The 14,349-nt window shown below is 49.7% G+C and overlaps 1 protein-coding gene across 10 annotated transcripts in view; it reads right to left on the bottom strand.

Annotated features, from left to right (window-relative positions):
- Ccdc33 (coiled-coil domain containing 33) overlaps positions 1–14,349 on the bottom strand; it is a 99,485-nt gene that overhangs the window by 75,787 nt on the left and 9,349 nt on the right. For 7 of the 10 annotated variants that reach the window (XM_031343443.1, XM_031343442.1, XM_031343439.1 and 4 more), the window contains exons 1-2: positions 6,367–6,740; positions 463–626 (exon numbers count right to left, since the gene is read on the bottom strand). In XM_031343443.1, coding sequence (XP_031199303.1) covers positions 463–626; positions 6,367–6,387 — 185 coding nt within the window. In that variant the 5' untranslated portion in view covers positions 6,388–6,740. Of the gene's footprint in view, positions 1–462; positions 627–6,366; positions 6,741–14,349 lie in introns of those variants that run through there. The other 3 variants (XM_031343436.1, XM_031343444.1, XM_031343445.1) reach the window with 3 other exon arrangements.

Consider the following 14,349-nt stretch of genomic DNA (forward strand, 5'->3'; position numbering starts at 1 on the left):
GGGAGTGAAGCTGGGTGTACTCAACGGTATGTGGGTGTCTGTGGGAGGTTTGTGGGTGTCTGTGGAATGTAAGTGACCGGTAGAAGGGTGATTAGCACCTGCTGAGTTACTCTGCTTTTCAAGCTCTCACCCAGTCTTTTAGGTGCTGTTTCTCTTTCTATGTGTCCCTAGTTGCTCCCCGACTCACTGGGGACAAACTTCAAAGACCCAGTAACTCAGATCCCAGCTGGTAACACTCTCCTTGACCATCCCTACCCAACCCTGGCACAGCCTGATCACCTCAGATAAGGGTCTTGCCCCTGGGAGGTCAGGCCCCCCCGCTCAGGTCTGGCAGCAGCAACCACACCGCAGGGGACAGGACAGGCCTCTTGTTTGCGCCAGAGCTCAGTTTCCAAATATTCATCAGATGGTTTCTATTCAAAGACCTATCCCTGGCCCTACCCAATCTCCCCAGCTACTTACACCACCACATAGGGCCATGGTTCAGAGCCATCCTTGCAGGCAGGAAGGTTGGTAGCTCCATACAGAGTGACCGTGACAGTCTCCTTATTACGCGGAGCCAGGTAGTTGGTGTCAGGATATGGGTTCTGGGAGGTATCCAGGCGGTCCTGTGTTTCTTTAGCAACCTGTGGGGAGAGCAGGGCTAAGTGGACCCTTTTGACGGAACATTTCTCTTTACTGTTACTGGTAACCTCTACCAGGCAGGTCAAAGCTTTTGACGGTATAATTTACAAAACAAAACAAAAACCACGAAGAAATTTCGTGAAAACTGATGATGGTGGTGCACACTATACCATTGCAGCCCTCAAGAGGCAGGAGGATTAGAAGGCCCAAAAATTCAGTCTTTGGCTCCTGCAGTTTGAAGCCAGCCTGGGCTACATGAGACCTTGTTACAAAACAACAAATGGGTCAGTGAGTTGGCTCAACCCTTACAGTGTGAGCCTGATGATCTGAGTTGGATCTGGGAACCCGTGGAGGGAAGAGAAAACTGACTTCTAAAAATGTTTTCTTAGATCTTCATACGCATGCTGTGGCATGCAGGCTCTTGCACTCACCCACACATATACAATAATAGTAAATAAAACAAAAATTATATGATTGGAAAATACAAAGTTTACATCTCAGATGAGTCTATGATTTTGTGTTGAGCTGTGCTCACAATCAGTCTTGCCTTCAGGAAGCTGGGTGTGGCCCATGGCCACAGGCTGGAGAGGCCTGACTGGCCAGTACCTTTTCCTCTCTGTAACATTGCCCTGCTTCCCCAACTACAGAACAGTAGCCTAGGAAGCCATTTTTTCCTCACACACCACATATCCTTCAAGGTTTCTCTGGCTTCTTCCATAGCCTTTGGTGTGCCCCCTCCTGTGGCAGAAGCCACCCCTCCCCCTTAGTTGGCAAGCAGTCTGTCTATTCGCAGGCCTCTGCTCCTGCATGTACCTCTGTTAACTCCTCGGTGCCACATGCTTCTCAGGCCCTAGTGACCCCCAACCTTTCTTCTTTCCTATACCTTTACCTTAGACCACCTGTGTCATCTCATATCCACCCTACGGGACAATGAGGGCTGGGACTTGACAGGAAGCACCACTCTGCCCCGCCCTCCTGACTCTTAGCACAGGAAGAGGAGGTAGCATGGCTGAGCTCTAGGTACATCCAGGAATGCTACGTCATTCAGATCCTCAGGACCGTGGTACAGCATGGGGGACCACAACAGAAGCCATGACTCCCTTAATCATCCCTAGCACCCCTTCCCCACCTCAGCATTTGTCCTGGTATTTCCATGGCCTGGGCAGCTCTTCAAGACTTCAAACCCTGCCCCATCCCTCACTTGCTGCAGGCTGTGGTCCCTGCCTAACAAGTTGTCTCATTAGGAGGTGAGAACAGGGCTTCCTAGCCCTAGACATGCCAGCTCTGTAGAGACTTCTCTCCTTCCTATGACTGAGGAGTGAACCTGCTCCCTCCCCCAACAGGACCCAGCAGGGCCTGTCACCATCTGCAGAGGTGTTGATGAGAGTTTACCTCCCCCACCACACATACACACTTGGCAAGGGTAGGTGGAAGGGAGGGGAGGCCTGCTAGTGGAGGAGGGGAGAGCTCTCACAGACCACTGCCTCCCCTAGATCAGAGGATTTCCTTCTAGTGTACTACCCCACTGTGTGTCCCGCCATAACCAGCAGTTACCTAGTAGGTTTGTTTCCTGTTCTGGTATAGGAGTGACAGCAGCTGACAAGCCAGGAGACCTAGGTCTTAGCACCTCTGTCCCTTCTGAGACGCTCTCTCACGGAGCCGTTTCCTTGCACACCAGTGGGAACGTCTGGAATGATTTGTGACTCAGCTTTTCTAGGGCTTGGTGTGACTAAGGTTGAAGTTAGGCTAGGAGAGGTAGCTGATGTCCCTTGTACGGTCAGATGGACACCCTTGCTGCTGCAAGGACACAAGCCTGCTATGGCACTGGGAGTGGAGGTACTACAGAAGTGAGGGCCCTTAGCATGATATTTGTCTAAGGGCTTTCCTGATTCCTTGGCAGCCCTGCAGGCCACCAGGCCTCTGCCAGGTCCACAGACTGCATGTCTTCCTTCCCTGTCTCCATACCTCCCTCTCAGGACAGACTTCCGGGAAACATGGCTTACAGGGAACTGGGTGGGAACTGCTTGTGCTCCACTTGTGTGCTTGAGGCCAGCTGTTAGCCAGGTACCTCCTGGTGAGGCCTGTAGGCACGCACCCCATGGGCATGCTGGGCCTAGGACCTGAAAGGAGCTGGGCCCAAGGTATGGCTTGTAGAGGGTACGGGAGGTAAGCCAGGGCTACCAGTCTTCACCTTTGCCTCTTTCCTTCCTCATGGGTCCCTGTATCAGGTCTCTGCCTGCCTCTGCCCCTGGTTACACCAAAGAATTTATAAAGGAGTAAGATATCTATAGGTATATACCTCTCTATACCTATACCTATACCTATACCTACACCTATACCTATACCTACATATACTAGGTTACAAAGTGAGGAGAAAACTGTGAGTGAAGCTGCTGACCCTGGGCAAAGAATCTTTTTCTATGAGAGCAGAGCTCTATGCTCACCACAGCTCTCAGGCCCCACTCTCACTCACCCATGTACTGATGCTAAGGTGCAGAAATCAGCAGATTGCAGTCTCACAGATTCTAGACAGCAGGCTGGTGGCAAGCTCAAAGTCTGCCAATTTCCAAGCAAAGTTCCCTCAGCCACCCCTTAGGATTTGGGCCCTGGGCAGGCTTGAAAGATGCTGATCCCAACGCCTTGCACATCCATGCAAGTAAACTTGTCCTCTACAAGCCAGGGCTAGCTGGCAGATGTCCTTGGGAATCCCAGAATGCTCATTGCTTGGGGCAGCATTGAAAGGGTGAGAACAGGGAGGGAAGAGCAGCAGACAAGGCTCACAGGAGTGGGGGTGGGGGAGTGGGGAGAAGCCGGGGTGGGGGGTGAGGGGTGGGGACAGGGTTCTGCCAGTGACCAGGATGAAACAAGACTCTTCTCCCATCCTATCCCCTCTTCCCAGCAACCTGGGAAGCCATGGAAAGCTATGAAGCCCAGATCTATCTTCCAGAAGGATCCACATCTGAAAGCATACCAACTAGAGAGGCCACACTGAGTCTTCCAGAGGGACACCGTGCTGAGAGGGTCTGGTGACTCCAAATATGCTATTTAGGCAAATTATTAGACTCTGGCGGGTGTTGGGCTTTAAAAATGGCCTCTCAGGTCAGTGCAATGGCTCAGCAGGTAAAAGCTCTCCTTGCATAAGCCTGCTGACTTGAGATGGATCCCATTTACCACATAAAAAGCCAGATATGGGGATGTGCATCTGCTTAGCACTGCTGAGGCAAGTTGAAGGGTGGAGACAAGAGAACTCTCCAGGAACTCACGGGTCACCACCCTGTCATGAGATTGTCACTGAATTGGACACTGAGTGATGGACACTAGTGACCACTGTGTGATTGTCACTGTGTGATGGACACTGTTTGATGGTCACTGTGTGATGGACACTGGTGACCACTGTGTGATGGTCACTGTGTGATGGACACTGGTGACCACTGTGTGATTGTCACTGTGTAATGACCACTGTATGATGGATACTTTTGAAGGGCCCTGATGACCATTGTGATGGACACTGTGCGATGGGATGAGCAGAGACAAGAAGAGAGATCTTGCTTCAGAACAAGATAAGAGAACACCAGATCCACAAAGTTATTCTGTGACCTCCATGCACACATGCACACACACACACACTCCAACTCCACTATTACCACCAACAAAAACAGTACTTCATAACCCTAGCTTTAATGACCAACCTTGCCTGGGCACTAGGATAGCCCACAAGGCCCCTTTGTATCAAGGGAAAGGGCTCAGGATATGAGACCTCTCCACTCTTTTCATGGTTCTTTACCTAGGCTCATTTCCTGGGTTACTATGCCTGCCTGAGGGCTTGTAGCCTCAGGATTTACTGATAATGGCAGAAGTTACAGTGCCTGATGCAGGAGTGCTTTTTCACATGATGACACAGGGATGAGATGCAGCTCAGTGGGAGAGCACATACTTATTACGTACAAGGCCCCAGGCTGGCTCCTCAGCTCCACAGAAACATATGTAAAAGGTCAGAAACCACAGGGAAAATAACTGGTAGGTTTGATTACAGTTTTCAAAAATTCAGGCTGGGGAGCTAGCTTGCAGGTAGAGAGCCTACCTGGTAGGCATAAAGCGCTTGAGTTAAATCTTCAGTATGAGGGAGGTGGAGAGGGGAGAGGGGCACCTTCAAGCTGGCACACTTAACCAGGCTTGGTGGCTCAGGCCTGTAATCCTATCACTCTGGAGGCAGAGGGAGGGGGACCACCACAGCTCTGAGGCTTGCCTGGTCTACATACCAAGTTCCAGGCCAGCTAGGGGCACATAGTGAGACCCTGTATCAGAAAGCAAAGAAAAACAAAAGAAAGATGATAAATAAAACATAATTAATATTTCTAATGCACTAAGAGCACTGGAATTTAGAAATATTACTCCAGTAAAAATGTTACAAGCTGAGGAACTGCCAAAGAAACAAAATGAGGCAGTATGGCTCAGTAGGTAAAGTTCTTGCTAGCACAACTTTATTGAGCACCTACTATATGCCAGGCATTATATTATACAGCAGAATAATATTATATTATACAGTAATAATCAAAATAATCTAAGAAAATAAAAAAAGAGTGAAAAACCAGAAAGCTACCTGTTCCAGGAGATCTGGCACCCTCACACAGACATGTATGCAGGCACCAATGCACATAAAATTAAATCTTAAAGGGAAAGAAAAGTTACTCCGGCAAGCAGAACAGTTGAGGCACTGGAAGGGACACTGGGCCAGGCAAAGGCAAGAAGCAGAGCTGAGGGGAGGTCTGTGCAGCTGACACCCCACATTCACTACAGGCATTTCCTCTACCCTGCCTCCAGCCTCATAACCCAAGATACCCTGAGAGGTCAGAGCCAACTTCAGGGCACCAGCACTGGGCTTGTACAGGGTGAGGAGGGGGTAGATTTCAGATCCCCAGCATCCACATAAAAGCTGGACACATGGCAGCCTGACTCTGTGTTCCCAGTGCTGGGACTGGGGGTGGAGGGTGTATAAGGGCATTCTAGCTCTTGAGTTTCCTGGCCAGCCAGCCTAGCCAACCAACAAGCTCCAGGTTCAGTGAGAGACACTGACTCAAAAAAATATGAGAGGGAGTGACCAAAACATTTGATGTCTGTCTCTGTGCACACACACACATGCACATATACTGGTACACACACATACACATACATCAGAGAAATATGAATATGATATTGTGGAGGGGCATCCTTAGCAAGCACCCGTTGCCTCTGGTCTGTCCTTGTAGGTAAATGACAGTCACAGGTTTGGTTTTGTCACCAAATGAAAGGAGGAGAGGTATGTGGTCCTTCTGCTGAACCGCTGGCATTCCTGGCTCTGGGCCCCTCTTGGTAGGTTCTTGCCATTCTCCACAGTTCTTTATTGAATACCTACTCTGTCCTATACACTGTTCAGTGCAGGGTGGGGGGATACAGCAGTGATCAAAGCAGACTCCCCCCAAATCCCTTCTTTGCAGAAGGTCAAGATCTGTGTTTCAGGTGAGGGCAAAGATGAGGTAAGAGGAGAGGCAGGGGAACATCCATACAGCCAAGGACTGCGTGGTGGCTGATGGGCAGCATCAGTGGGCTCTCAGGCACGGACAGGCCAAGTCAACCACCACCTTGGGGTACTGCATTTCATCTCTGAGAGCCTCTGAACAGAACATCTAATCACCACCACTCTCGTCTCGCAGCGGTAACTGAGGCCCAGAGAAGGAACACATTTGTTACCGTCAGCCTCCTCACCTTTGTCTTCTGTCGTCTCATCCTCTTGGGGGCAGAGTGTTCACTTAGCAATCTTAGGGGTTAGTATAGGCCCTGGGTGAGGGCAGAAGGTCAGTCATGGGCCTCACCAGCCAGCAGGCCCAGGTGCTTTGAGTCTTTACCCATCAGTGTGGCCTCATGGGTGCCAAACACTGCTTTGGGGGCTGGACTGGGTAGGGTACGTTGAGTGGGAGGATGCAATCTGGATCTTTCTCAGAAGTGAGAGATCCTGTGGGTGGAGGTGCCTTGGAGTACTTGGGCCATGGCCAGCTAAGTAGGGGCTTGGGGAACTGAATCCTGGCAGCCTCAGGAGGGTGAAGTGGGGTGATCCTTGTTCTGCCCAGTCCTGGGAAAGTACAGAGTTTTCCATTTAACTGGATCACCTAGGCAACGCTGTATGACATCACAGGACAGAATCAGTCACCCAGATGCAGTGCAGCAGGGTGGAGTCTGAAGCCCTCCTTCCTCTCTTTGTCCTGAACTGCCTGGTGACCAGTCCCTGCTCTCCCATTCTGGGTGACTGTGACCGGCTCACCACACCGTGTGTCCAGTCCCTTGTTGTTCCTATCACAGCAAAGAAGGCCCAGTTACTACCCTCAGAGACGTTACAGACAAGTTCTGTAAGCAGTCACCTAGCCACTTTCAGTACTTGATGTCTTCCTTCTGCCTAGCACTAAACATTGGCCTGGGAAGACAGCTCAGTCAGTAAAGTGCCTGCCTTGTAATCGTGGGGACTTGAGTTCAGAACCCTAGCATCCATGAAAAAAGAAGGGCATGCCTGCATGTACCTGTAGTCAGCATTGGGAAACTGTGGTAGGTGGATCCTAGCCTGGCCAGAGGGTGAGGCCCAGATACAGTGAGAGAACCTACCTCTGGCCTGAGACTGAGAAAGAGACTGACTTCAACCTCCGGCTTCCACATACACAAGTGTGGATATGCATGCCTACCACACGCACACAACTCCCCCTCCCCCGCCATGAACATGCATATGCCACAAATCATTACAAAACTCAAAGGGGTGGCTCCTTCTTGGAGGATAGTAGGACTATGGGGGAGAGAATGGGGAAAGGACTGAAACATACATAGTCGGTGACACCTTTTTAAAAAAGACTCACTAACATTTTCTACGTGTATCGTTGCTTGCAGAGGCCAGTTGGATGTAGCCAGCAACAAGAGGACTCAAGTAGACAGATGTGTTCAAAGGCAGGCTCTGTTTCTCCTTGGGTCTCCCCCGCCCCAGGCACAATCTACCTATACAAGTCCCAGGACAGTGTCTCTCTGTCTTAGAGACTCCAGCTAGACCTCCCTTCTCCCCTTAGTATCTGGCTCCGATACCATCTCTGTTTCTTCCCCCTTCTGCTGAGCGACAGGGTTGCATGAGGTAGGAAACACAGGTGGGGTGCTTTTTGGAGCAAACCACTCATAGCTGTGTGACTATCAGTAAAATATTAACCTCTCTGGGCTTCAGTTCCCTCCCTTATATGATGAGGAATCAGGGCTGCTCTAGGAGCAGAGTGAGACAAAGATAAAGTGCCTAAATGCTCTTTCTGGAGCTTAGACTGGTTTTGCCTCACAGACGTGGGCTGGTGAAGGAACAGATGTCTGCAGATGCGAGCCACACACTTCTAACCCAGAGCTTGGTCATCACCCTCCCCCAGATACCCTAGCCCATTCAGTTCCCATGGTCACAGTACCCCCACCCCTATCTGTGGGGTCTCGCTCGGGACCCTCCTCCCAGGGGGTTCAAAAGGAAAGCAGCCTTCGTCGTGCATGGAAACAGCTGCCTCAGTTTGCGCTGTTGTGGGGCAGCCCTTACGCTGTGTTTAATCCTCGCTGAGAGAGGGCTAGGGGCTTAGTAGCGTCATCATTCCTCTCTAGGTTTTTATTTTGACAGCTGTCAACTCAGGCAGTTTCCTGAAAGCATTCATTCCTCCCAGCCCTGCTGGTGTATACAGTAGGTGCTCTCTTGGTAGCTGAAAGAAGTAAGACTGTGCAAAGATCCCGCGCTCTGACACAGGGTTGATTCCATAGTCATCCGGCCAAGCCTCTGGGGCTGCCCTGACCTCACATCACCTAGGAGTCTGAGGCTCTGAGTTTCTGTGGAGATCTTTGGCCTTTCCTTTGCTTCAGTTATAGCTTCAATAGGGTCATGTGAAGCCGGTTCATATTATCTATTAAAATGTCATCAGCTCTATGCTTTATTCCCTGCAGTCCCACTGTGCTAGGGACATCTTGTTAGGGTGGGTCTGTGATTCCAGCTTGTCTTCACCCTACCCTGTCTTTGGGGAGGATTAGCTGTTGGGTCCCTTTGTATGGTGTCCTGTTCCTTCTCACCAAAGATCCTGAAGACAGAATGAACCACTTCCTCCTCAACAGCTCTGACAAGAGGGCAGGCGAGCATCTTGCAAAGCAGTTTGTATCTCCTCTATTGTCACTTGGGATGTGGGTGACACCATATCTTTTCTTTCTCTTTGTATCCCAGTAAGTGATTCTCAGCTATGACCACAGTGGGTTCTACTTAGGTTGGACTTCCTTGAGGTGCCTGCAGGGATCTGGAAAACTCCATCCCCGTTGTCGGCTGTATCCTTCCACCCAAGGCTACCCAGGTTGCCTTTGGGCTAAGCTCATGTTCCAAACTCTTGCCTTTCAAGCCTGGGGTCACAAGGATGACTGATAGAATAATCCTACCTTGTTTCTCTTAAACTTGAGGCAGCTGCTCTGTGAGCCATTCTTGCAGGCCTCTGCTCTTGCCTGAAATCCTACAATCACCACCACCATCCTACCCCCGACCCCCCAGCATCTCTGTACATCCCAGCACTTAATGAACATATACTATGAGTGGCGGCTCCAGTCAGCACCTCTAAGTACACTGTCTCAGTTAAGTCTCGTGTTATGATCCTTGGAAACAACTCTTTTTGAGACAGGGTTTCTCTGTATAACCCAGGCTGTCCTGGAACTCACTCTGTAGCCCAGGCTGGCCTCAAACTCAGAAATCGGCCTGCCTCTGCCTCCCAAGTGCTGGGATTAAAGGCATGCACCACCACTGCCTGGCTAGAAACAACTCTTGTCACTCTCTTTGTCATGAGAGACAGGTCTCTGAGGAAATAAACCTGTTTTATGTGACCAGCTCCGAAGATGGAGCTGGTATTTGAGTCCAGGCCTGATGGCTGGAACTCTGTGAGCATGCGTGGCAAGGCCCTTTGCTTCCCCTGTTCTTTTAGGAGGAGTCACATTCCTATTTCTTTTCAAAACCAGAGTAACACGGATGGGGCTAAGACCAGACACAATCATCTATGGGTTGTTTTTGTTGTTACTGTTTTGTGCTGGGGATTGATCAGAGAGCGCAGTAGGCACATTCTCTACTAAGGAAGCACTCCTCAGCCATAGCTAACCTTTTGGATGAGAGCAAGCAGATGGCTCTGTGACCTTGAAGCTAGATGATGGCATCGAAAATGAGCAAGTGGTGTGTCTTGGAGTCTCATCTGAGCAGAGTGCACAGCATCTGGAGGAGGCCACAGCTACCCAGCACTAACACATAGATCATTTGCCCGTCAACACCTGGTAGCATCAGGACATACGAGCTGTGGCTGGTAGTATTAACGCGACCTTGGTCCAGTTTTAGCCAAGCCCTGTGGATGCAAGCTGCAGTGACAGGACCCACTGGCCACATTGGCCACAGTTAACAGTAGTAGTCCAAGAAACTACTTCTGCTCTTGTATATATGGGAAGGAAATGGGCACCTCAGTAAGTAGATACTGAGCTGTCTGGGTGTGTCTATGAGAATCTTTGTGACTATGTCTCATGGCCGCCTGTTCTTGCAGCCTCGAGTCCCCAGGACAGTTACAGCAAGCAGTAGCAAGTAAGCAGGAAAAAGTTCAGCTGCGAAGTATATGATGCCTTGGAATCTGTAGGGCTCACCTTTAGCCCTGGTCAGCTGTAGTCCCTTTGACCTTAGAAACCTCAGTGGCCTCATCAGCTAAGCAGCTGTGCTGGCTGACTCCTGCAGAGGGCCAGAGAATGGGGCTAGGAGGAGCTAGCTAGCCCAGAGGTTTCTGTCACCTTTCTACCAGTTTATGTGATAGAGAGCACCCATGGCCCTGGCTTTGTCTCCAGCAGACACGGGGTGACATGTTGGCTAGCTCTGTTCCCATCTGCTTAGCACGCACCCTGATTGATTGCCCTGGTGGAAGATTCTTCTCTGTGTTGAGTAACCAGAGCTCTCATCTGAGGCAGCTCAGGCCCCACTGTCAACTCATAAATCACTTTGCTAAAGATGCAGCATGGCTTTTGAACATTTTTCTTCTAAAAGAATCGATAACTCGTTAACAAGCGATTGAATAAAGGGTAAGTGAGGAAGCTGCCTGCTCGTCCCGTCCATTAGGAAGGGGCAGAGGTGGTAGGTACCCTGCCAAGGTGGAGGGTGTCTATTTACTAAGCAGGAGGCTGTTGTTGAGCAACCAGTCTTCAGCATATTCCTGTGCCGTCTCAGCCCCAACTCTTCTAACAGTCTGGTCTGCGTGTCCCAAGAATTTCTGTTTCCCTTCACTCCTTCTCTACTTTATACCTGTGTCTCAGGCCCTTCTGAGTAGCCAATGGTCTCTTGGGGACTTTATATATGCTGCTCTATCTGCCTGGTGGTCCCTCCACAGCTGGAGTCATAGACAGCTGACCACCACCTGAAACCTGCCTGCTCCTTTTCCCACCCACATAAAGGCACCCCACTCATAGGCATCCCCCTCCCAGAGCTCATGAGCCACCATTTACTCCTCTAGGACAGACTCTGTCTTCCTTGAGGGCAGGGACCATGCCTGCTGAAGCTGTGTCCCAGGGGCCAGCACAGCACAGCAGAATTTGTATCAGGTAGGTGTTTGGCGAGTGAGGAGCTTCCGTGTGAAAGGCCTCCCTCCCCTCTTCTGCTTTAGTCTGAAATGGTGATGTCTGTTTCTCTAGTGTGGTACCTCTTGGTGCCTCTCTCCCCACAAGGGTTGATTGTATCTGCAAATCTCAAAAGAGTGAGTAACATTTAGTGGGTACCTAGTATGTCACAGAATAATGTATATAACTTTATATAGGTCAGTCCTCTCTATAGTTCCTATTTATTTGTTTGTTTGTTTGTTTGATTGTTTGTTTTTCGAGACAGGGTTCCTCTGTGTAGCCCTGGTTGTCCTGGAACTCACTCTGTAGACCAGGCTGGCTTTGAACTCAGAAATCCACCTGCCTCTGCCTCCCAAGTGCTGGGATTATAAATGTGTACCACCATGCTAGATCCCATAGTTCTCACTTTAAAGACAAGGAAACTAGGGCTAGGAATGTAGCTCAGTTGGTAGAGTACTTACCTAGCATATACAATGCTCTATCCAGCACTGCATAAAACTGGGTATGGTGGCGTAGACTGTAAACCCAGCACTGAGGAGGAAGGGCCAAGGGGAGTAATAACTTTAAGGTCATCCTTGGCTATATAGCATGCTTAAACAAAGGCTGGGTTACATGTTAAGAAGAGGAGGAGGAGGTAGAGGAAGAGAAAGAGGAGGAGGATACTGAAGCCATACCAAAGAATTTGTGTTTATCCCAGCATCCTCCCTTACTCAAATGGCTATAGGTAACCTGGGAATCATAGGACAGTAGAAACCAGAGCACCCATCCCAGGACAATTCTTAAGGCTAGCTCTGAAACCAGGATGAAACAGAAGATCAGAAGGGCTCCAGTTATAGGAAGCCACTCATTCAGGCAACCTGGACCTGGAATGGCTCTCTCAGATCTCCAGCTCAGCACTGACTGACTACTCCTGCCCACATTGCCTGCTGCCTCCACCAGAGAGCAGAGCCTTTGGCCCTAATCTCATTTAAAGCCATGAAATCACATTTGCAGTGTTAATGCAGCATGGAGCTGGCCCAGCTGTCTTGTCTCCTGGCAGAGAGAGGAGCCTAGAAAGCCATCTCGCCGGGAGGGAAGTCTCTTCAGGAACACCAGGAGACTGAAAGCAATTATGCTTTAAGAGGAAGATTAAAATAATGTCTACACTCGGCCATGCTAACCCAAGGGCCTCAGCGCCATCCGGCCTGCAGTGGCTTGGGGCAAGCTCTCTTCTGAGAGAGAGGGGAGAGGGGAAGCCATGACCAAGCCCTCACCTGCCCCTAGATCACCACCTCCCCAGTAGTCTCCAAGTACCCCAAAAGAAACCAACATGCCCCGGGCCCCATGTCCTTGTCCCAGCTGTCCTCTGCTTAGAATATAGCCTCTGAGGATCCCAGCTTCCTGAGCTCTTGCTATGTGCTTTATGTAACTCACATTGATCTTCAGTTCTGTCAGGACATCTTCCCCCACCCTTATGACACAGGTATGCATAGGTGAAGTCCTACAGCTGAAGGTCAGCAGAACTAGAACTTTCCATTACCTACCCCCCTACTTTACTGTCCTGACTCAATACATTCTGTGTGTGTGTGTACACACACACATACACACATAGATATATATAGATATTGCATTCTATGGCCATGGAGTCAATCAACCTTAGATTAAAAATATTTGAAAAAAAATAGTTTCTAGGGTTGGCATGCTTGGCATGCTCTGCATGCCCAAGGCCTGGGTTCGATCTCTGACACCTCAAGAATAGTAAAATAAAATTGCATCTGAACTGAATGTATAGACTTTTCCTTGCTATGAGTTTCCAAACAATACAGTATAGCAACTATCTGCAATGTTCCAACATTCCATTAGATTTTATGAGGAGTCTAGAGATGAATTAAAGTGTATAGGAAGAGCCAGGGGCAGCTGCATACTCCTCTTGTGAGCCAAACATTTAGGAGGCTGAGACAGGAGGATCACAAGCTTGGAGACAGCCTGGGATGTCTAGTTAGACCCTATCTCTTACTACTACTACTACTACTACTACTACTACTGCTGCTGCTGCTGCTGCTGCTGCTGCTACTGCTGCTACTGCTGCTGCTGCTTAGTAGTAGTAGTAGTAGTAAAAGTATACAAAGATGTGCATAGGTTCTATGCAAATACCACATCATTTTCATTTAAAGAACTTGGGTACCTTCAGATTGGGCCTTTGAGAAGTCCTTAGGGTCAGTTCTTAGGATACCAAGGGCAAGGGTGCCATCTTCTCTTCTGTTTCTTTATCCTTCCCAGCTTGTGTTCCCTCTTTACCCAAGGACTGCACAATCTCGCTATGTTGCGCTTGTCTCTGTGGGGGTTCTGAGAGGCTCAGAATCAAGGACCCACAAGCACTGCATGGAGGAACTAAGACTCCCTGCAGGGCCAGGGGAGGATGTGCAGCTCCTTCTGAGTCCATGGCTGAGTCCAGGACGCCTTCCAAGCTGTCTGTTCTTAAGGGAGTTTGGGGGATCCTATCTCCTCCAAGAAGCCTTCTGGATTGCAGGGAAGCCAGCGTTTCCCTTAATCTCCACAGTCATCTTGTGAGGGAGGCATTATGCTCCCTCTACAGGGGAGAAAACAGGGTCAGAGAAGTAATGTGACTCCCCCAGGGACAGTGGGAGGCAGTGAACTGAATCTCAGGCCTGAGTGTAAAGTCTGTGGTGCTTGCTGGGATAAAACCATCATCCTTCAGACAGCGTATCGGAGGGTTTATTCATGTGCTGGGGATTTTTATGCAATATTTCTCCTCTGCGTCTCAACAGCCAGTTCTAGGGAGCCATAAAGTTTGTCCTGAACTCTGCACACTGACAGACATCCCCAACTTCACTCCAGCCTTGGTCCCAAACCACTCAGTCCATGAGCCCATCACTGCGACAATCAGCTGAACACTGGGTAACCTGTCTTAGCTGGCCCTGGTATCGTATATCATATCATATCGTATCATATCATAAGGTGCCACCAGGAAGCCAACTACTTCCTTCTGCTTCTACCCAAGGGGTCAAGAAGGGAAGCATTAGAATCCCCTTTCAAGTGACTGAGGAAGAGCTTGCAAACTGTGAGTCTGCCAGGCCAGGAATGCAGTTA

This window comes from Mastomys coucha, unplaced genomic scaffold, assembly GCF_008632895.1.
Source record: "Mastomys coucha isolate ucsf_1 unplaced genomic scaffold, UCSF_Mcou_1 pScaffold23, whole genome shotgun sequence".
NCBI classification, from domain to species: Eukaryota; Metazoa; Chordata; class Mammalia; order Rodentia; family Muridae; genus Mastomys; species Mastomys coucha.